Below are 23,837 nucleotides of genomic sequence, written 5' to 3' on the forward strand. Positions count from 1 at the left end.
TTCATCTTTTGTCCTACAAAACAACAATTAGAATTGCAATTACAGCACAGTATATATATATATATATATATATATACTGTGCTGTAATTGCAATATATATATATATATATACATATCATTATCTAAATATCCAAATAAGAGCAATTTTTAAACTGCAGCACCTTCTGGAACTGATCCCGGAGTGAACAAAAATTACCCCCAGGAAAAATATTGCAGTTTTTTTATGAATATTATATAATATATAAAAACATCCTTGTGGCCAATTACAGACACACACACTCTTTGATGCAATTGCCAGTCTGTTAGCAGCAAGTTTCTTCCAAATGGCAAGTGAAATCATTCATATTTGAGAAGCTACAAATCAAAATTCACATCACAGAGTGGTGTGTTGGATCTGGCCCAGCCTGTCTGGAATTGGCCTGCGGTGCGTTCGTGGGCGTTCCTGATCATCCTGCCTCTCTCTCTCTCTCTCTCTCTCTATCTCTCTCTCCTGTCTCCCTCTCTCACTCTCTCTCACTCTCTCTCACTCTCTCTCTCACTCTCTCTCTCTCTCTCTCTCTCTCTCTCTCTGTCTCTCTCTCTCTCTCTCTCTCCCTCTCTCTGTCTGTCTCTTTCTCTCTCTCTCTCTCTCTCTGTCTCTCTCCCTCTCTCTCTCTGTCCCTCTCCCAGGCCGGTGTTGGATGGACGCCCTGGAGCTGGCCCTGAAGTGCTCCAGCCTGCTGAAGAGGACCATGATCCGCGAGGGAAAGGAGGACATGAGCACCGCAGCCACGGGCGGAGAGCACTCCATCAACTTCTACAGCCTGCTGCGGGCCCACAACATGCAGGGCTTCCAGTGAGTGGGACAACAACGAGCCCAAAATAGACTAAAGGCCTCCAGTCAACACATCGTCCTTTTGTCCTGCTAAGCTTAGTGTGTTTTCCCCCTTGCATACAAACAGTCTTGATAGGGCTGGATGGTATTCACATGAAAAAAGTGAAATTTTCTACAGATTAATGTCACAGTTTTACTTTTTTAAGCACGTTATTAGCCTTATTCCGGGATATTAACTTGTGTTATTAACCTATTAGAAACTATTGTAAGTACATAATAATAATAATAATAACTTTATTTATATAGCACTTTTCAAAACAGAGTTACAAAGTGCTTCATTAGAATAAAACAAAAGTAATAACTGTAGGAAGATACATGACAAAGTAAAATACATAATACAAATACATTCCCAGAAAAACAAGCTAAGTTAAAGCAATAATAATACTGTGTTAATACTTAATGAAAATCTCCCTAATACATAATTAACTTACAATGGTGTTACAATGTAATGTGGGCACAATTACAGTATATATCGACACTTTGTACTTACATTATGTTGCTGCACCCTTGTAAGTGCATCTGTATTGGGGGGATTTTCATTAAGTCCTGCCACAGTATTATTATGTACTTACAATACTCTTCCATGGGTTAAAACACTGGAATAAGGCCACTGAAAGTAAAGTGTTACCAATAGTAAAAAACGTCAATGGATAGGAGAAAAATGTCATGTGATATTTTGGCCACTTTCGAAGGACAAGGCAAGACAGTCTTTGAGCTTCCCCTCTTTTCCCTTCGGTGAAGTTGGGGTTTGGTTTGAGGTTTGGTAATAATTTCGGAAAAGGTGGTTTTCTCACAGGTCCTTCCAACTTGTATTTGACTTTGTGAAGGCTTTTGTTCTGTGATAGAAACTTTGTGAGAGGATTTCTGCACTTTCCTCCAGCAGAAGATATCTAAAGTAGTATTCTGTTTTTCAAGCTCCATACTAAAAGGCTATTGTCAGCATTATAATTCATATGATAGCAATTACTGCTCGGGCCCTTAGCTGGGTAGGTTTGAGGACGTGAAACGAGGCTTGTCAGGGAATTAAACAAAAACATAAATGTCTAGCCTCTCTACCATGCTTGGTTTTCTTTAATATTATCTATTTTCCCCTCTTATCATATAATTTGAACACGCTGCTGCTGCATTTTGCTTCTTATTCAGTTTGTTTGTGAGGAAGGCAATAACATTACAGTCTTTCTTTTTGTTGTCAGCCTTCAAACATGGTGGCGTGTCTTTCATTACCGTTAGTTACAGCTCTCCAAAACATTATGTGACAGCCCTCTATTGTCAGTGGTCTATAATATTTCAGTTTATTTAAAAAGGCACCAAAAGTAAACCCATGTTTTCATCTTGTCATTTTGAAAGGACAAAGAATTCCATGATAAAATGCTATATAACCTTTTTAAAGAAAATTATCAGCTGAAGTTCATCATTCAATATCTTTAAAATCTACAGGATCCAGTCTGTAAAATTATAATTTCCTTGCCCCCCCCCCCCCCCCCCCCCCCCCCCAAGGTCTTAAACCACCTACCAGCTTTCAAAACTTAAATTTTTTTGTCAACCCACCCAACCCCGCCCCCAGGTTCAACGACAGCGACCAGTTCAAAGACCCGGACCTGTACTCCGACAAGTCGGACCGGGAGGGCGAGCAGGACCACGAGGAGTCGGACCCAGAGGGCCTGGAGAAGAGCGAGGAGAGCGACAGCGACACATCGGAGCGTCAGGACGACTCGTACATCGACCTGGACCCCAACGAAACCTGCGGGAAACCCCCTACCTGGAGCAGTCCCACGAGGAGCTGGGAGAGGTAGGGTTAAGTTTATTCATACAGAAATTTTAACAGTGTTTTACAGAAGATTCCAAAATAGATACATCAGTTATAACAAGGCAACAGTAAGTGTTTCTCAAATCCAAGAATGCCAAGAACTTGTGGCGCTCTTGTGAAACATATTTCATCATCGCGATGCACCGGGCTGACCAACTTTTTCCTCAAACAACTTAATAAGCCAGCTGTAAACACTTTGCGATCTCAGGAAAGTAGTTCCGTAGCACAGAAAATAGTCCCCGGCGAATGAAGAATTTGTTCCCATTTGAATTTGATTTGGTAATAACTACAACAGCCTGCTTTTCATGGTAACAGTTAGCGATTTTTAAAATGTAAACTATGTCTTTGTGAGCTGTATTTCAAGGTTTTTAGCTTACAATTGGAGCCAATGACTTCCAGGTTGAAAGCTAAAAAGGGAACGTGGGAAGTCAGAAAGTAACAGAGTAGAGTAGAGCAAACGCATTGTTGATTTTGTTATTTTCATAGGATTTGTTGACGGTAAGAAATGTATTTAAAAACACCAGCATTATCCTTTAAAAGTGCATCACTCTTAATCTTTCATCACACATCACAGTCCGTCCAATGTGTTGCTCTTCAAATGAGAGAATCTGATGGTTTTGTTTACAATGCATTTGTAAACTAAACCAAAGATTGTTTTGCCTCATTTTTGCTAGTTCTTTCCGAAGTTTTCATGATGAAAACATTTCAGTAATGAATCAGAGTTACACTGAATATTTTTGTTTACTTTTCTTTTCTTTTGTTCCGTTTGTAGTACTATAATCAGTAACCACACCTGATCTCTTTAATGATCCCTTTGGGGAAATTGGACACATTTGAACGAGAGAAACCATGTAGAACTCACAGTTTCTTCACAAGAACACATAATTTGCGACAACATAAATACATTACAGATCAAGTGTGATTGCGTTCGAACACAATGTTTCTCACAGCATTGCAGACAAGCCATCAAGGCAGCCATTATCAGCCTTAGAAATTAATGTATAATTGGACAAGAAAGCAAGTAAATGTTCAGTTCATAGGGGGTTTTGATGGAGTCTCTTGTATATTGAGAAGACATTATCATGTTCCACTGCTGGGGCTATTAATGAAGCCGTTACATGGACGGGCTTTGATTGCTTCCTCTGTGTGGGTTGGTGTGTGTGGGAGTGTGTAAGAGACTGAGCTGGTGTGATGAGGAGTGTGAAAGCGCTAACAGGCATTTCCATATTGATGAAGTCTGGGTTTTGACAGCTCTCTAATTAACACCTACTGGAGCCGAGGCCAAACTTTTGTAGTTGGGAATTAATTAAAACCTCCTAGTGCCGGTCCCTCATACAGAGAAGAGCAAGTTGACTTAAGCATTAGGAATCTCATGAGAGAGTGTTGAATATGTGTGTGTGTGTGTGTGTGTGTGTGTGTGTGTGCACATATATATGAGTGTATTTTAAGATATTTAAACAAAAAACAAGGATCTTGAGGACTGTTACTTTAGGTTTTGCTTTCTTTTCAGCTGTCAGAAGTTAAAGGAGTGGTTTGGTATCTAGTTGGATGAAATACCCTTGTGTTTTTTTTGTTTACAATATTCTGGTTTGGTTCTGCTGTATAACATTCAGGAAGGAATTGTCTGCAGTATTGATGCAGGATCGATGCAGGATAAATAAGTGAAGGAGGACGTCTCTAACTTCCACCTCTGTGTGTGTCTCCCTCTCAGGCCGGTGAAGCCTCCCAGACAGAGACGGTGTCGGAGGAGAATAAATCTCTGATCTGGACTCTGCTGAAGCAGGTCCGGCCCGGCATGGACCTCTCCAAGGTGGTGCTGCCCACCTTCATCCTGGAGCCAAGGTCCTTTCTGGACAAACTCTCTGACTACTACTACCACGCCGACTTCCTGTCCGAGTAAGACTCCACATCCTGTCTGTTTGTTTGTATTAATTTGCTCTTACTCTCATTTCCTCATTGATGTTATATCACTTTACTAAAAGAGTTTTCAGATCAAGCTTAACAGGCTTCTTCATGTAAGCCCCTGGTTCCTATACGCAGGTTGTTACCCTCCTGTTAGTTCAAAATGCCATTAAAAGGGAAAACAAGCCTGCACACTAGTCTGTTAGGGCATCAAGAGAGGACATTAAAGCAGAGATAGTAAAAAAAAAAACCAAAAAAACAGCTGACATGATGCAACAAGCACTCAAAAAGTGCAAAAAATGAAAAGCAAAGACCATGGGCTGAAAAGTTTACTTGAACTTTCTTTGTCTCCACTTTGGTCACTTTTTGAGCACTTTTTCCACTATGTCAAATTAAAACATCCTTTTTTAACTATTATTATTACATTTTTTTAATCCAGTGATTGGTCTTTTCCTTTTCAACAATCAAATATTTTTAGATATTTTATCACTGTGAATTGCTTGTGTTCAATGTCTGATACTAGTATCTCTTGATTTAGCTCCACCGAATAATCAGACAGTGATCTGTAGTTATCTGATTGATTGATTGATTTTATTTGACAGATTTTACATACATACAGTACATATAGGTTTGAAGGCCCTTAGGCCACAACCATACACATATAAAATTGTCGAGGAATTCAATACACAATTACGTCAAGAAGACTTATTTCCATTGTGGTCCTCATTGTAAAAAGCAATGGTCAACACAGGCAGGTCTTGGCAATGCATGAATCACTTAAGACATAAAAAACATTAACATATTCATTATATAAAATAACTAACATTCAAAAAACACATTAATTAATAATTGACTGTCAGCAGCTCAGCAGCCATCCCTTCACTGCTCTTTTAAATTGGTTAGCAGTGACAATTTCTTTAATATGGGATGGCAATAGATTCAATTTTGTAGCTGCTGAGTACAAAAAGGTATTTTTCCCTGATGCAGGTATTTTTCCCTGAATATGTGTAGTTCTAGTTGACTGACAGATTCCACCACAGCATGTGACACATGGGTGCTTTCATCCGAAGTGCCTCACAGTACTGTGAATGTGTATATTTTTAGCTTGTGGAGCCACACAGGAAATCAAACCCCTAACTCTGGCAGTAGTAGTGCCTCGCTCGCCTTTGAGCAACAGAACTATAACTTGGTAATGGCCACTAGGGTTAGGAAAGACTGGAGAAAAGATGGGAGAATATAGACACGACAGAATTGGGATTGAAGAGAGAGTGAAGAGGTGAAGATCAGTGAGTGTTCTTCAATAGGGGATATAGTGCCATGCTCTACCCATTGAGTTATACAGGAGTCTAAGCTGTGACTGTAACGCTTCCCTCTCAGGGCGGCAGTGGAAGAGAACGCCTACAACCGGATGAAGAAGGTGGTGAAGTGGTACATCTCTGGATTTTACAAAAAGCCAAAGGTCAGGAGGAGGCTAACCATGCTCCCTGAAACCACAACACACTTCATGTCGATGGATACGTACTCTGTATTTCACTATGTTATAATTAAGCCATTTTTCATTTTGGTTTCTACACCACAGGGGTTGAAGAAGCCTTACAACCCCATTATTGGAGAGACGTACCGCTGCATGTGGCTCCACCAGAAGACCAACAGCAAGACCTTCTACATTGCAGAGCAGGTAACAGCCACACTGCAAGAGATGGGCCATTATATACAAGGTTTCGTTTCCGCAGAGCAATCCCATTGGTCAAAGATTTGTTCCCACTGATAATTCCCATTAATTTTTTTTTTTTTTTTTTTTTGTCAACTGTTTTTATTGGTGAAAGCGAGACAAGTACAACATAGTCAATGGTCCATTGCATATCACCATATTTTACTTTTACTGTAACTATAACATCACAACTCAAGACGTTAATAAACAACAAATAAACAAACCAAAACCAAACAGCAACATAAGAGAGAAAAGGAAAAAAAAATATAAAGAAGAGAGGGTGGGGAGACTCATCAGGGAGTTAGACATTGTTATTTAGTGGAGTAAATGGAATAGACTGACAGGTTATAAAGCATACTTAATAGATCAAGTTAGGAAGGACAGAATCTACATGTAGTAAACAGGCCATAGATTTGATTCTTAGTCTGGAGGAATGGTTGACAGGTTATTGAAATACTCAGTAAATGGTCTGCATGACTTGAAGAAACCATCAGTGGTTCCCCTAAGAGAGAATTTTATTTTTTCCAAGCTTAGAAAAAACATCACAACCAGATTGAAAAGGAAAAAAAAATGTATTCTCATTTACAGTTACTGTTTAGAAGACATTTTTCAGACAGATTATTTTGTGATCAGCTGTGCAGCCATATGAGTCTTTGCCAGTCTGAGTCGGTTGGTGTGCGCTCTCTCCAGGTATCCCATCATCCTCCGGTGTCGGCCTTCTACGTCAGCAACAGGAAGGACGGATTCTGCCTCAGTGGCAGCATCCTGGCAAAGTCCAAATTCTACGGTACACATGCACATGCACACACACACACACACACACACACAATTGAAATCCACATAATTTCACCAGCAAGTAACCTTAAAGCCTTAACATTTATTTGGGTTTACTATGTTTTTTTCCCCTGGTGTAGCACTTCACTATCTTCATATTCCTTTTAAAGCCACAGAAATAGTTTGTTACATCTATTTTCGGGGCACTATGGCTCTGACCCTTGACCTCCTTACTATTGGTCGCTTGTAATGTGATTTAAGAATTTAAGCTTATCCTACTGTTGGACTCATTGCAAGTTGCGCTAAATGCCTAAAATGTACATGTTAACAATTTACATTTTAACATGTTTTAAGGACACTGAAGGATTCAAAAAGCATTGTCTCTGCCACACAGCATTTCCACCTATTACTATAGAGACAGAATAGAATTTACATAAATAGATGCCCCCCATAGATATTTGGCACCTAACATTAGATATGAGTTATATATGGATTTTTGTTGTTTTTCATTGGAAATATGTAGTCATGATGATTCAGATTGTGTCATAGTAAGTCTTAGTAATCCACCGTTCCTCATATTTTTAGTTCCCTCCACAAATAAACTGGCATCACCAGAGATGACTGGATTTGAAAATGCAGCTCTCACATTGGTGGTTCTATATATTTTAATATCTATTTTCTCTGCTGATTTGTATTTTTTACTTTTTGTATACACAAACGGCTGGAAAACACCAGCATTTCAAAACATTTCTCACATTCCCAGCACAAACTAAGCAGACAGTAGGACGTTGTTTTGCCATTGAAGCTCCTTGATGATGATTGTCTGCATTGGAAGTTAACATTCAGGTGTCTTGCGTGTTTTTAGGAAACTCCCTGTCGGCCATATTGGACGGGGAGGCTCGGCTCAGCTTTCTGAACCGAGGAGAGGACTATGTGATGAACATGCCCTACGCCCACTGTAAAGGTCAGACTGCTCTTCCTCACGCCACGGTCACGCTTCTGTAACGCATTCATGTTGCTGCAAAACATGAGCTCTATGCTCAATATCTCGTGGCTCAAATGTATTGAGATGAATGTGATCAGGCATGTGTATTGATTATAGTGTTGCAACATTCATTTTCACTGCAGCTTTGATTCACTGTTGAAATTTTTTCTTCATGACCGCACAGAGAGCTTTAAAAACCACAGAGAAACATTCATCATCAACACTAAGTAGAACAAATCCAACACATGGATTGGTACAGAGGATACAGGATTCTGTCATTTGAAATTAACCCATTTCCATTCCTGATCACATTAAATGTGATTTAGTTAGTACTCTACTATAAGGATACTGCCTTGAGTGCTGTCACCCTATTAAATGTGAGATAGTTGGCATGTGTTTAATGTATTTTGATGATAGTTCACTTCTGTTTCTTATCAGGACCACAAATGTTGTCCGTTCCGACATTTTCAAAAAGTTAGTCTTTACAGTACTCATCTAAACTTATAAAAATCGAATCAAAACCGCAAGAAACATTTCAAGTGTCTACCACTGAACCTCACTGATACATAACAAACTTTCTTCCTGTCATATGGCGGAGAACATCATGTCAAACTGCATGATTAAATCTGTCAGTTTAATGTCACTCTGCTTATTCGGAAACCTACATACCTCATAGAATTTGACTTAAAACCTTTTCTGAATAGCTTCGATCCACTCTTCAATTCTGTATATATCCAATCCACCAAGCCGCACTCATTTCATTGAAATGTCAAGGCACTCCACAGTGTATTTTGATGGAAAAAGAAGAAAGGCAAACCAGTGGTAAAAGTCGAGCCTATCAGGACCGTCTCCGAGCTCTCCGGTTATTCGCGCTGACTCTGATTCCTCGGGGCGTTTTTTCCGTCTCGCAGGCATCCTGTACGGCACCATGACCCTGGAGCTGGCGGGTCAGATCACCATCACATGTGAGAAGACGGGCTACAGCGCGCAGCTCGAGTTCAAACTGAAGGTACGGCACTGGGCTCCAGTTCTTCTCGGTTTAAAATGGTGGTGCTTATTAAAGAATAGTAGATAACTTCAGTTCCTGGTTGGCAGAAGGAAAGCACTTTTAGAGCTGTTTGAGTAATGAACTTTCATTCACTTTTTGGAAATGAACTCTTTGTGTATTCCTAAACCAACAAAATGCAAAAGGTAGAAATATGTTTTGGATACCTGTAGGAGGGGTAAAAAAAAAAGTTGTTTCTCTTGCTCTCTTTCTCCCATGCCATTATGAATCCCCTCCATCCCACTCTTTCTCCCCCTCCACAAACATCCCACCCTCCACATCACGATTCACACGGTCATCTGCATTACTCCTTCATGATCTAGCGGCAGGTATATATCACAGGGGGACAAAGGGGGGGCAAAGGGGGAAACAGATTCATTTCCATTTAAAATATTGTTTAGATTAACCCACTATTTAACCCACTACACCTCTGCAGGTCCTTAAATAGTCTGAAAAAGTCTTAAATTGTCTGTAATACAGAACAGGGTTGGTAGTACAATATGCAAAACATTTCCCTCATATCTGCTTTACTAAACACAACTTGAGTTCATGTCACTTAGCAGTTAATTTCTTGGTGTCTTAAATTCAAGCAAAATAGCATTAAAAAAGTCCTATATTTTGCTTTCTGAAACCTGCAGTTACCCTGCAATTAAAGCCACATCGCCATGACTTTATTTCTTCTGCCCACTCATTGAATTTCTCTAGTATTTGGAAAAGTGCACTGTCATCAAGACACTAGCAAGATATGACAGATGGAAAATAAACAAATACATACCGTCCTGCTTTAAGATGCTACAGGATTATCACAAGAAAACAAGCCACATGAATACAGATAAAACAAGACATGATAAAGCATAGGATATTTTTTTCTTGTGCAGTAATTATACAGACAAGCAACAAAGTGATAATATTGTTATGTTTGCTTGTCTCTCCTCTTCCCCTCTACCTTCCCTCTCTCCCTTCCTCTCCCATCCCTCCTCTTCTTTCCCTTTCTCTCTCTCACCTTCGGCTCCTCTCCCTTCTTCTGTCCTTGCTCCGCTTCGTCCATCGCCCTTGTTCTCTCTCTTTCCTATCCCTCCCTCCCTCTCCTCCTCCCATCCCTCCTCTCTCCTCTCCCTTCCTTCTCTCCTTCCTTCCTATGCTCCTCTCTCTTCCCTCTCTCCTTCCTCCTCCCTTCCCTCCTCTTCCCCTCCCCCCTCCTCCTCCTCTCCCCCTCTCTCCTCTCCTCCAGCCGTTCCTGGGCAGCAGTGACAGTGTCAATCAAGTCTCTGGAAAGATCAAGCTGGGAAAGGAGGTGTTGGCGACGCTGGAGGGACACTGGGTAAGACGGACTGTTGTATGCTGCTGTAGAAACAATAGAGTCGGCTCTTTACTGTGACTAGTCTTAGGCACCCTAGATTTTTTATATACATTTCTTAGAAGTCTTAGATGTTTATTTGTTTTCTGCATTAGTGTGCCAGTAGACTTCTGTTTATTGTAAATTTTTGATATTCAGAAACTTTTCATTTCATTAGTTTTGAAAGCATCTTTGTTTTATGGATATCTTTGACATATGCCTAAGACCTTTGCACAGTACTGTATATATAACCTTGATTTAAAAAGGGAGGGCCATTGAGAGCAAGCTCTCTTTTACAAGGACGCCCTGATTACAGTACATATAAAAACAATAAAAGCACACGAAAATTACAGTATATATCAACAACAAATCATATATAAGAACAATAAAAACAATAAAAGTACATATAAAAACAATAAAAGTACATAAAAGTTACAGTATACAACAACAGATTATAACAAACAGGAAACATCAACATAAGGGACAACATCAATTCAACAAAAACACATGCATTCACACTGCTCTATATCAGTCAAAAGAGATTTAAATTGATTAAAAGGGATTAGCTTGTCTAATTTTGCAAGTTCCTGCAGGTTGTTCCACTTGTGTGGAGCATAGTATTTAAAAGCCAGTTTCCCAATCTCAGTACGAACATGATGATTTTTGAGGACCAAATAGTCTTGGGACCTAGTGCAGTGTGACAATGATCTATAGTTACAAAGAGATGTGAGATACCCAGGAAGTTTGCCAAGAAGTGCTTTGTAAATAAATAGAATACAGTGCCGTTCTAGCGTTCCTAGCGGCATCACTGTTACTGTTTATTTGTTGGTTCTTTCTTCATCTTACTCTATCCTTCCACTCTTCCTTCCCCTTATCTTTCCATAAATTCCTCCTCTTCCTGTTTTGCCAATATTGAGCCAACATTACAGCAGTAATACCTGAGAGGAAACTGTTTGCCGTGATTACAGATTTCATAATCACAGTAAAGAACGTCAGCAAGGGGATGACGGCTAAAAACAGTAGAAAACTAGAAAGTTGTTTAAAATGATTCTCTCTCCTCTCTCTTTCTGCTCATTTCTCTCTCTCTCTTAAAATCGACCTTGCCATGACTGCTGCTCATGTTTTAGTAAAGGCATTGCGCTGTTGAGTGGAAAAACACCGGCATTGATGCTTGACAGGAATCAATATGTGGCCAAGGACTGCACAATTAATTCAAAAAAATACGTCAAAATATTGACTTTTGCCATTTCTAAATCACGAGAAGCTGCAATTTCTTCATCAAAGTTGTTCCAGACGGCCTTGTAAATTACGTTCTCTGCTGCTGCCTTCAAATCTAGCTACACAGTGGAAGAAATCTTTCATTTTGTTCAAACCGAGTAAATTCTAAGCATCGGTGCGTCATTTTCCCACAACAAATTGTATTTCTTGTGCTGTAATACCCAATTATATAGAAAAAGCCGACTGAACGTCTCACCAGTCCTACGGCAACATCCGGCAGTCTGTTGGGTGAGAAGAGAAAGGGATAAAGAGAAGATTCAGCGCCTCTCTCTCTCTCCATTAATTTTCCCCGGATGGTTTCGGCCCGATGCTTTCAGTCGGTCACCTAATAACCACTTAACACTTCACAGCTGGAGATAAACACTTCACTGTGGTTTTCAAATTTGTCTGATCAAACGCCGTCTCTTGGCAGATGTAGAATCTGTCTTTAGGGGGAGATGAAAGAGTGTGTGTGTGTGTGTGTGTGTGGTTTCGTAATTTCGAAACTTTGAGATTGACCAGTAATCACTTGATCAAACACTGATTCTTGCCTTTTCAACCCCCCCACCCAATCCCGCCCCCCCCCCCCCTCTCCACACACACACACACACACACATATACAGGACAGCGAGATCTTCATCAACGACAAGAAGACGGGGACGGTGGACACTTTCTGGAACCCGACTCCGGATCTGAGGCAGAGCCGGCTGACCCGCTGCACCGTCCCGCCGGAGGAGCAGGGAGAGTTCGAATCAGAAAGGTTCGTTTAAGCTTAAATATTATCAAGGTGTCCACAGGTCTGAAAAAGTCTTAAACGATCTAAATTTAAAGCTGCACTAGGCAACTTTGCATGTTGGCAGCAAGAGGTAGCTGAAAAATTTTAGCTTCGAAACTCAGAAATGGGACGCCCTTCTCTGGATAAGACGGGTGTATTTTAACATGTAACTGCAGCTTTCAGTTTCATTTTTATGAAACTATTCAATTTTTTTACTTACCTGGTATCCTTTTTCTTAAATTGCTCAGTTACAGTTTAAGAACTTTCATTATTTATGTTCATTCATAAATTGTCTGTTTATTCCAGCTCTGTTTCTTTATTTTGGATGTTAACTGTTTCTGACTCACTTCTGTGGCACTCTCTTCCTCACCTCTACATCCCTCCATCCCTCCCCTCTTCTATCTCCTCTTTATCTCTTCTCCTTCATTGCCACAGTTAATTCCCTGTCATGCTTATGGCCTAATTAATTATGGAGGAAATTAATAGGCTCTTAATAGTTCCCCTTTAATAGTGTGCGTATCATCCTGCATGTGGTGAATCCAGGTTTGTGTAATCCTGCTGTATTTGGTCTCTACACTTTGCCCATCACATTGCTTTACATTTACAGATTGGATGGGGATTTAGTTGGATTCTGAGTTGATCATAACGCTTCACACACACACACACACACACACACACACACGCCCTACTACTTATTACCACACTCTCACGTAATGTCCCATACTTGTTATTTAGGCGTTTTGTTGTTTTTGTACCTATCTAAGCCACTCCTACTACACTACTTTTTTTTAGTACCCACACATTATTTTTCTTCTTTCCTCTTTGCAGTATTGTTTGATGTGTGTAAATGAACTAACCTGGCTGAACCGGTCCTCTGTGTGTCCGTCAGGCTGTGGCAGCACGTGACGCGGGCCATCAACAACAAGGACCAGACCGAGGCCACCAACGAGAAGTTCATTCTGGAGGAAGCGCAGAGGAAATCGGCCCGCGAGCGCAAAGCCAAATGCGAGGAGTGGAGCCCCGGCCTGTTCGAGCAGGACCCCGTCACCGGAGAGTGGCATTACAAATATGCCGAGTGAGTGATTCCCCTACTGCTCGTGTGGTTTGGAGTCAGATCTGAGGTGCATGAATCAAACTGAACTGAAACAAGTGAAACCAGACCAATGATAGTTATATGCTTGCCAGCTGTGAGCGTTGTGGCAAATGAAAATATAACAATGAAGAAATAAATTAAAATCACCAATAGCTCAATACTACAACTCAACAACTAACGTTACTGCTAAGGTAGACTAACAAGGCTTAATGTATGGGCTCAGTAAAGAGTCAAAAAGATTTTGCGCTTGTTAAAAAGATTCTGAGCTCATTAAATGATTTTTGCAAATAATTTGAGACTTGCAGTTGTATATCACCATTTGTGAACGTGTGAAAATTTTTTGCATGAATGTATTTGAATGTGTGAATGTGTAAAAAAGATTTTAGCAAACAAAAATAATGTATAAATCTTTTTGACTCTTTATTGAGCCCATATTACTATGCTAACATGCTAACATTACATCCTCAACAAACTGTTAAGCCCATTTACAATGAAGAAGTCCAATAAACAATATGCAAAACCTAAATCAAATAATATAATGTTGTAAAATGACACAACTTACTATCACGAAACCAGGGAACTTGAAATGATTCTGCCACTAGCTAGCCAAACACTTCCACGAGGAAATTAGATTGTAGAGAAATGGAAAAAAAACTATCTTCCAATGCAACTGCACTGAACTACAACAAGCATTTTAGACATGTGCAGTTCAACAAGGACCTAATGAAAATCCTACAATCTTTTGGAGACACATGCACATGTCGGCACATGTAGATATTTGAATTTTCGGCAAGTATACAATTGTTATAATTTTTGGAATAGCTTTAATGTTAAAAATCAGTATGACTGGCTGTATTAGCCTTAATCAGAGTTACAGAATTGCATGCATAGTACACAATTACTGTCTTCCATGACATCCAAGGCCACCTGAGGACCCAAAGACCAGCGATAAGCCTGTGTTTTAAAACCCATCGCTCTCATGAGGAACAATAAATACAGACAATCACTCCTTACAGTTGTATAATTGTCCTATAAGACGCTTTGGATTAAAGCTTGCCCCAGTTGCAGATGTTACTGCTCCCATCTACCATACTGAACTGCCCAGAGTAAAGACAGGAGCATGGCGACATCTAGTGGTGATTTAGTGTAAATGCAAGGGAGTGATGCCTTGTTTACCACCAGACTGGAGGAACTGTTGCTCATGATGCTGGTGTATGGATTCTTTAAATAGTTTTATATATAGACAGTGTTAGTTTGGAAGAGTTAGGGCTATGTCGTTATTAGGCAAAGCTTACATATTACATAGACATATTGAAACATAAAGTCAGGTGGCATTTGTGATAAATAATAAGATCCTGACTCCTGGGTTTGACTGCAAAAATCATGTTGCAGAACTGAACTATAAGTCAGTAATGTGTTATATCAGTTGAAACCAGTTGTGGTGACCAATTATAATTTATTTGTCTCCCTTTCTTGTTCTCTTTTGTCTCTTTGTGTCCATGATGTTCGACTTGGTACATCTTCTTCTCACTTCTGTCTTCTCTTTCTCTTTCTTTCTCATCGCCTTTTTTTCTTCTTTTTCTTGCATTCTTGTCTTTTTGTCTCCTCGTCTTCCTCCCTCTCTCTCTTGCATTAATATGTATGTTCTCTCCTTGTGTTGTTTTCTGTTTGGTCTTGCTTCGCCATCTCTTTCTCTCTACTTCTTTCTTGCTGTCTTTCTCCTCCCTCCTCTCTCTCTCTTTCCTTCCTCCCTTGTGTCTCTCGGCCATCGCTTGCCTCTCAGCACGCGGCCGTGGGATCCGCTCAACGACCTGATCCAGTTTGAGAAAGACGGCTGGATCCAGACCAAGGTCCGACACCGCACCCCTATGGTACGTTCTGGCAGTCTTATTAGTCTGAGTAACCAGGGGCCGCGGAGGGACAATTGCAAGTGCCAGGTAGGTCGTCCCGATCGAAAACCGCCATTAAAAACAACAACACAACACCTCGCCCGCCTCAGCCACCCTCCACGCAGCGCCTGGTGCGCCGTTTTTTGTTGTCGCTTCTTCTGTTTTTTTTTTGTTTTTTTTGTTGTCGTTTTTTCCTCACCGCTGTGCTGCCACCGCCGTCGTCGCCTCTGTCTCTCCATCTCTATCTCTCTCTCTCTCTTTTGGTCTCTCCATCTCTCTATCTTTCTCTCTGCTCTTGCCCCTGATACCTGCCGTTCTCTCTGCATGGGAAGGAAACGTCACGTCAAACTGCATGCAAACGTGTGTCAGTTTTAATGCAAGTAACAAGATGGGGGCTGAAGATGTTTTGTGAGAAATGAAAAGCATAAATAATTAAAAACAAATCGGTCTGTAAGGGATTAAGTGTGTGTGGCAAAACCTACAGTATTTAGAGACGGTGTTTGCCTCCAGGCTCCAGACTTATTTTGTTATTGCATTGTGAAAAATAAAAAAGAGAAATCATGTAATTAAGTGAGTCTATGAGTGATTAAGTGTGAACTGCACTTTGCCAGCACCTGTAAGAGCTGCAGCTTTGTACAGGATGCTGCACTCACTTTAATGTTGCCCTGCTGCTTATTAGCAAACATTCATTCCTTGTAGGACAAGACTTAAGAGCTTTTTTGATTTGTAAAGGTGGTTAATTCGGAATACATTAATTTCACCACTTACCTTTTTAAAATGTCAACTTTTATAACGGGTTTGCCTGTTATCCCCACAATCCTCCTAGTATGAGTAGGGCATATCACTACAAATCAAATTTAAAATGTGAAATATTAATTGAAATAATAATAATTGATGAGTGGACCATGTTGAGGTCTTAAGTCATGTTCTACAAGCGAAGCATGTTAGCTGATAAGCAAGGAAACACAAAGCTGTGAATGTCTCATGGCAACATTAATGTTTTTGTAGTGCACTTTGACGTGAACTTTTCTCCCATACAAAGACAGAAAGAGGCATGTATTGGGGGGAAGGTGGGGAGGGGGGGGGCGGGGGTCTATCTCTGCTCCCACCATGCATCACATCAACTGACCGACCACCGCCATCACCGACCGGCTGCTTCAGTGCGGCTCCTCACCCCCCGCCTGTCTGTCCTCACCTCCATCCTGTCGGTCTCTGTGTTGTGTTGGCGCTCTGAGTCGTAACGTGACTCCCGCTGAGCTGCAGGTCGTTCAGGTCGTCGACTAGCTGAAGGCTGCGGTTGTGTGTCGGCTCTGTGTTGTGAGCGTGTTTCTGTGTGTGGTGTTACTGTGCAGCGTCCGAAATTAACACCCGCCAAGTGCCAGTAAAGTTTGTCATGTGTCACCCGCCACACTGACCAGTAAACTGATACTAACATTTGAATGTCTTGGTTATATACAGGAGTGTCATTGGGCCAGTTCAGTTTATTTATTCAATCTCTGAAAAAATAAATACAAAGTAGTAGCGGTGGTTGTTTTGGGTGTTTAAACAACTGGTTCAGTTTGTTTTTTAACACCCAAAGTTTGGGTGATGTTTGGACCTTCGGGCCAATCACAGCGCTTAAAAATGGAAAACTCACAATCAAATTGCAGGTGCAGACAGTTTAATCCGAGCCGACAGGTTGTGTTGCTAAAATGTTGGGAAAGAAGAAACTACACATTCTTTCTTATTTTCAACCCAATGTGAGTGATAAAACAATGTGATCAAGTGAATTTAACTTGTAAACAGACACATGATCCATCTTTGTAACAGAAATTACTAGAGTCTAAAGTTTGCTTGCTACCTGGCAAGGAGAGGGAAGGAATATGTAGTTATCTATTATTGTTTGATTGACTGTAACGTTAAATATGCTAAATATGTTGTGGAGTATCATATATTATCTTTGAGTTAATCTCAATATAGTCATTTAAAAAGTCTCCTATAGACTTTAGTGACATGCTCTGTTTAACAGAGCCAAATGGAGGCAGGAGGATCAGCCTCAGATGAAGGGAGACAGGTCAGCAGAGTTCAGGTGATTAGATGATGTAGAAACTTAAGCTAAAATAAGTGTATTCCAATAATATCATTCAATTTGTCTCAACATGCATTCATTTAGATCAGTGATAAGGACTGCTAAGTAGGGCTGGGCGATAATTCAATATTATCGTTTATCGTCTTTCAGTGGAATCATATTGTGATGATATGAAGATATTTCGATATCGTGACACACATTTCTGCTGTCTGAATTGATGATGACAAGCAAATTCTACTTAAAAACGTATTATTATTTGAAAATTTCAGTTTTGTTTGACACCACACCTAACAGGTTCAGTGAGATGAACATTAATTTGATTATTTAATGTGATTTTGCATACACGAACCATATCGTGATATATATATATTGATATCAAGAAAAATCCTTATGATTATCATGATATTGATTTCGATTTCAACCATATCGCCCAGCCCTACTACTAAGTCAGAAATTGCATAGTATAGTATAGACAGTTTCTCAGCTGTCTGGATGGATAACTAGTCCAGTGTTAGTGGAAACTTCACATTCTTCAGTAAGGATAGGCATGAGGCCAACAAAAAGACAAAACAGATCCGTTGTATGAGTGAATGAACAAGTTTTAAACTGAAACTCTAAATCTGCTCTTGTCTCTTGGTTGAAAGCTTCACACAGCACCTGATTCACTGGTAGGGTGACGTAGTTCTTCGAAGAATATCTACTAATCATTTTGACCAGTAAGACTTATTCTTAGCTGGTACATGTTCTTTTTAGTGTGCCAGCCCTTGGCAGGTGAGTCAGAAAGTTAATTTCGGACGCTGGCTGTGTGTGTGTTTGGAGATTTGCTGGATTGTTTTAATGGATGTGGCCGACTGGCGCCCCAGCATGCCTTGCACAGCTGTCGTGTGCTGCACCTACCGCCGACCAGCATGTTATGTGTATGTGGGAGTGAGTGTGTGTTTGTGTGTGTGAGCTAACACTTCTTAATAGCTCCGTTTGTATTTGTAGTGTGTATTCGATGTTGTGTTTTTGATGTGTAGTCGTACATGTTTGTGTGTGTGACTGGTAACATGGATGTATATTTGCTGGCATTTCTTTTGTAGCTGGTGTGTGTGGCCTATCTTGTTGACCTGTGTGTGTGTGTGTGTGTGTGTGTGTGTGTGTGTTTCCCTGTGTTTGTGTGTGTGTGTTGTGTGTGTGTGTGTGTTGGGTAGGTAACGGGGCCGAAGAGGAAACACAAACAGAGCGACAAGCCTAAAAGCCCGGAGAGTGGCTGCTCTTCACCCGAACCCGACCGCCAAGACTCCTCTGGCAGCGAACGTGAGTCACACACACACACACACACACACACACACTTCTTCTTCTTAATATGTGCTAGAGGTGGTGAGGTGGTGCTAGAGGTTTATCCCTCGTTGCCGAGTCCAGCTTTCTCACAACGGAGCACTCACTGTTGTTTAGGAGACAGTCGGAACCAAAGCTGCATGCAAGACCGCTATGCAAAAAAACACCAGTTTATTGGTTAAGCTTTCGGTACTAGACCTTCATCAGAACAGGTGAAACATGAAATGACACCATCTACATAGACTGTCAAGGCAGCTGCACATAATCAGCAATCAAGTCAATCAGGCATCATCACTAATCACTAATATAAGACCTAAATCAGTTCCACATACAGAACAATAGACGTAACAAAGAGAAATATGTACAAAAAGTCAATCAAACATCGTCAAATAGACTCTTTCTGTTTATCACTTGCTGTGATAAATAGACTTGTGATTCGGGCTGATAAGGCAGGTGCATTTTTACGTACAAATCTGTCCTAGTGCAGCTTTAACACTCTAAGGCCACATCCACACTAGTACGTTTTCGTTTTAAAATGCCGTTTTAAAACGAAAACGATCTCCGTCCATACTAACATGCCTGAAAACGCATATCACATGACCATTCACATACTGGGCATGCACGTGCCGGTGTAAACAGGAAGTAGATCGCTCGAATAATAGCTTGCCTCCTCCACATGTAGGCAGTAGTAGCATTATAAAATGCAGAATTTAACTGCACAACAGCTGCTAGCATAGACAGCAAGGTCAGCCATGCCTGTAATTCATTATCCATGTTGAAGTAACCACTGGTAGTCAAGGCTGATATTGTTTGTTTTCTTCCGGAAAAGGGTCAGGTGATAGGGGCGTGACGAATCAGGGAAGGACACGTCGTGACTGATAAGACCCGATCAGGAAGCGAACGTGGGCGTCTGCGTCATCGTTTTCAAAAGTCTCTGTTTCCGCCCGTCCGGACTAAAACACAATCCCGGAGTTTTCGAACTAAAACGGGGTCAGCAGCGTTTTCAAAAGTCTCCATTTTAGGGCTCCGAAAACACCGGAGTAGTGCGGACGCTAGGGGTAAATGTAGCAAAAGTTATGCGTTTTAAAACGAAAACGTATTAGTGTGGATGTGGCCTAAAACGTGTTGTATGTTGTATGTTGTATGTTGTATGTTGTGTTCCAGGACACAAAAGCAAGCACAACAGTCGGCTAAGGAAAAAAGGAGCCGACCTCAGCGAACTTCAAAGTGCCATTGAATCCATAAAGCAGACGCAGGAGGACATCAACAGGTGAGGAGAGCGCCGGCCGCACCGTGAGCTCGGTCTGGGTGGAGGCCTTCATCACATGTGAGCGCCTAGTGACCGTGTGTGTGTGTGTGTGTGTGTGTGTGTGTCCCCAGGAGCGTCAGCGTGCTGCGGAGTCGCGCCGCAGGCCAGGCGGAGGGAGGCTCCTTCCTCCAGCAGCGCGACTACGCCATCATCATCTTCCTCATCTTCCTTCAGGTCTTCATCAACTTCCTCTTCAAGTAGCAGCCATACGCCACGCAGAGAGAGAGAGTGACGCCCTCACACACACACACACACACACACACACACACACACACTGACTGAACATTACGGCGTTAAGAGTGGGGGGCATGAACTTTGACCTCTCCCAACATGTGATTACAACAGTCTCCTCCACCTCTCCTCCTCTCTGTCTTTATTCAGTCCAACACTGCCCCCTACAGGGCAACAGCTACACACGTCCATAAAAGCAGGCAATTCCCAAACAAAACAAAAGAGACATTTTTAAACTCTTATTTATTTTTAACCTGTTGTTGCCGGTCCAAGTCACAAACTCTGGAGAGATCCACAAATTTCAAAATGGCGAGAAGGTGAGAGTTTGGCGTGATGAAGTCTTGACTGCCACTCTGCAGGCTGCTGATTTGCCTTGAAGATAGAGGCAAAGACAGCAGCCTTTTTTTTTTTGTTGTTGTTGTTTGTTTTTCTGATGGACTGAAATTACTCTCTTGATTCACATTTCACCTCACTCCCAGACTCCAGGGAATATTTTAACACAGACTTTAATGAAAATACCTTTAATTTTATGCTTTGTTTTTTTTTTAACAAAAAAAGATTGTTTTGTTTTCTTTGCTTGGTGTGTCCTTTGTGAGTAGAGTTCTACTTGAAGAAAAAAAAAAAGAGCGGATAAGGGAGAGAAAAGGAAAAACAAATGTGGTCCAATTTATGTGACTTTTTATTATTTTTTTATTATCAAATACTTTCATATCTGGCTCGGGTTTCCAGACCTGGAATGCGGACGAGGAAGACGGTGACACAAGTCAAATTGTCAAAAGGAACAGAAGCTATAAATTCTGCTGTACAATAAAACCTTTTGCATACGAGGTCGATGTTAAAAGAAAATAAATAAGAGCCAGATGTTTGACACAGTCTCACTGTATAGGTAGCATGTACAGTCAGAGCAGTGTGGTTAGGACATCATTAGCCCTGTGTATATTATCTTCAGGCACAAACACACTGGAAACATCAGACGTTTGCATTTTTAATCTCAGTAATAGTTTTCAGCGGCATAACAAGTGAAGCGTCAGACTACCTTAACACATCTGCTCTGAACCATTTTGGAGCATCAACAGAGGACCAAAACAGATGATTTTTGATATTTCTTGAGTTACAGTGACTGCAGACCTATTTTGAGGCAAAGGGACATGTTACATATTTTTAATCAGGTTGTTCTTAGTGAGAAGGAGGCTACAGTAAGCCAAGACATGGATGTGGCAAAGCTAATTAACATAATCCAAAAACTGCCCTGTAATACCTGACAGCAAACTGAAGCGGCTAACAGAACTATTCAGATGTACACTACCAATCACAAGTTTGGACACACGCATTTTTCTTTATTTTTACTATTTTCCACACTTAAGAATAACAGCAAAGACATCAAAACTATGAAATGACACAAATGGAATTATGCAGTGACCAAAAAAAGTGTTAAACAAATCAAAACTATCTTATATTTTAGATTCTTTAAAGTAGCCGCCCTTTGCCTTGATGGAAAGGCAAAGGCTTTGGAAAGAAATTCATATTTATATTTGTCTAAGAAACACATTTCAAGCATTTAAGCAGAAGCCTTTAGATCCAAATGGATTTAAGAGAATGAAAAACATTGAGTGAACATTCAGTCGGGTGTGTCCAAACTTTTGACTGGTAGTGTATGGCCAGATTTTAAACATTATATATAGTCTAGCTGGTCTCCAAATATGAAAAGCAGACAGCAGAACAGGCCATGGAAGAGAAAACTAGCAAGACTCCCCCATTGGTCGCCCTGCAGTGTCGTCATGGAAACGTGAAACCAGGCGCGTCACGTATGGCTTCCAGTGCGTTTGGGCCTCAAAAGCTCCTAGGAGAAGTAGAATAGACACTTTAGTAAGACATTAGAGGGAGGAGAAGATAGACTTTTTTCTAATTAATACTATCACCATTGTCAACCATTCCGAAATGACGTACGTAGGTACCAGCCAAACTCAGTGTGTAGACTAGGAGTCGGTCCCGCCCACTGTGTAAATACCCAGCGGGACGGCTCGCCCCTCTGCGAGTAGCGCGTGGCGTTTCGACGTGAAGTTTCGCAATACAGACACTCCCGCGCTCTGTGCACAAGCCAGTCTCTTGAACCCTGTGTGTCTTTCTGTCCACCGCTCTGTAGATACACATGGAGATGGAAAAGGAGAACAGACTAGTGGGGTACACACTCGTCCTCTGCTCATAGACTCCCATCCTCGCTTTTGTCCAGACGAACTCAAGATGATGCCGTTATTCTTAAGTATTTATTTGCATCTCGAGTCTGAACGCAATTTGAAACCTTGGCGAAAATATTGATGCCGTACTTTATGGTGAAAAGCGTCCAAAAAGGTTCCTCCCTTGGGATATAAATAGAAGATAGATACTGTATATGTTAAGAAAAGTCACTCAAAAGCTCAATTTTGTTCTCAAAATTATCCTAATAAGTCTCAAACAGACTGCTAGATTCCCAAGTCCAGTATTCAGCAAGAACCAAAGAGCCAACATAAGAAAGTCTAGTAAAAGTCTTCAGTCTTACCAAGACTTACCAAGTTGATTTTTGTATATAGCGCTTGCACAGAAGGACAAATTCTGATCTTGGCAATCTGGCAGTCTGTCTCAGACTTGCAAAATTAATTTTAAGACAAAAACTTGAACTTTTCTGTATATATATATCTCTTTTCTACATTCTACTCCAAGAAGGAAGGTGTCATACTAGACTGACTATCTGCAAGATTTCCTCCAAAGTTTTACGTTGTCCGTGTTCGGGCTCAAAATTCAATTAACTACAAAAAGATCAACAGCGACATGTTGAGGCCCTTCGGACGGATCCAGACCATGTATTTTCAGATCATCCTCGCACCAAATCTGAACATCCATTTTGTATTCTTCTTCTTCTTCTTCGCCTGTCATGATGTTAGCCTTGTCGACGTTTACATATCTGGTTGCCTCCGCCGTCAAACAGACTGTTAAGTGGTGAAGAGTTTGTAACGCTAACACAGGTATAAAGAAAGAGTGGAGCCAGCTGTACCCCGTGTGAGTCACCCGGCTGGCCCGTGTGTATCTATATGTGTATTTTTTGTGTATCCTCATTGCCTCGATCGCTCATCTTATTGGAGAATCCAGATGTTAGAATGTGGAGAAATAAACAAAATGAACACCAGTGCCTTGTAGAGTTGGACTGGGGGAGGGGGGGAGGGGGGCGTCGGTCAGGGGGTTTAGTGATAGGTGATAGGAGGGGTGGGGGTGGGGTGTGTGTGTGGGGGGGAGGGAGGGGGGGGGGGTGCGGTGTGGAGCGTACAGGTCCAGCCAAGGTGCAAGTCCCACTCTGTACTGCAGGCTGGCTCCGTTCAAAAGAGGAATTGTTTGGAAAAGTCAGGCAGGTGTCTCTCTCATTCAGCTGAGCGTCTTTACTGAGCTGCTGCAGGTTCCAGTCAAGACAGTGAAAAGGATCTTGTGTGCTT

At 41.1% G+C, this 23,837-nt stretch overlaps 1 protein-coding gene across 1 annotated transcript; it reads left to right on the top strand.

The window, feature by feature from the left end:
- Window positions 1–669: 669 nt before the first annotated feature.
- Window positions 670–23,554, top strand: LOC139665644 (oxysterol-binding protein-related protein 8-like; the record flags this gene model as incomplete). Its single annotated transcript, XM_071544727.1, is given in 16 exon segments — window positions 670–835; window positions 2,439–2,611; window positions 2,614–2,663; window positions 4,393–4,577; window positions 5,961–6,042; window positions 6,163–6,261; window positions 6,985–7,081; window positions 7,934–8,032; window positions 8,965–9,062; window positions 10,330–10,419; window positions 12,315–12,451; window positions 13,356–13,541; window positions 15,343–15,496; window positions 18,710–18,815; window positions 20,001–20,106; window positions 20,217–23,554. Coding segments are annotated over 16 exon segments (1,958 nt in total), but the record flags the coding sequence as incomplete, so codon positions are not given.
- Window positions 23,555–23,837: the final 283 nt, after the last annotated feature.

This window comes from Centroberyx affinis, unplaced genomic scaffold (genome assembly GCF_046629955.1).
Source record: "Centroberyx affinis isolate AG114_WGS23_722 - 3 ecotype Tasmania unplaced genomic scaffold, CSIRO-AGI_Caff_v1 ptg004646l_1, whole genome shotgun sequence".
Lineage (NCBI taxonomy): Eukaryota > Metazoa > Chordata > Actinopteri > Beryciformes > Berycidae > Centroberyx > Centroberyx affinis.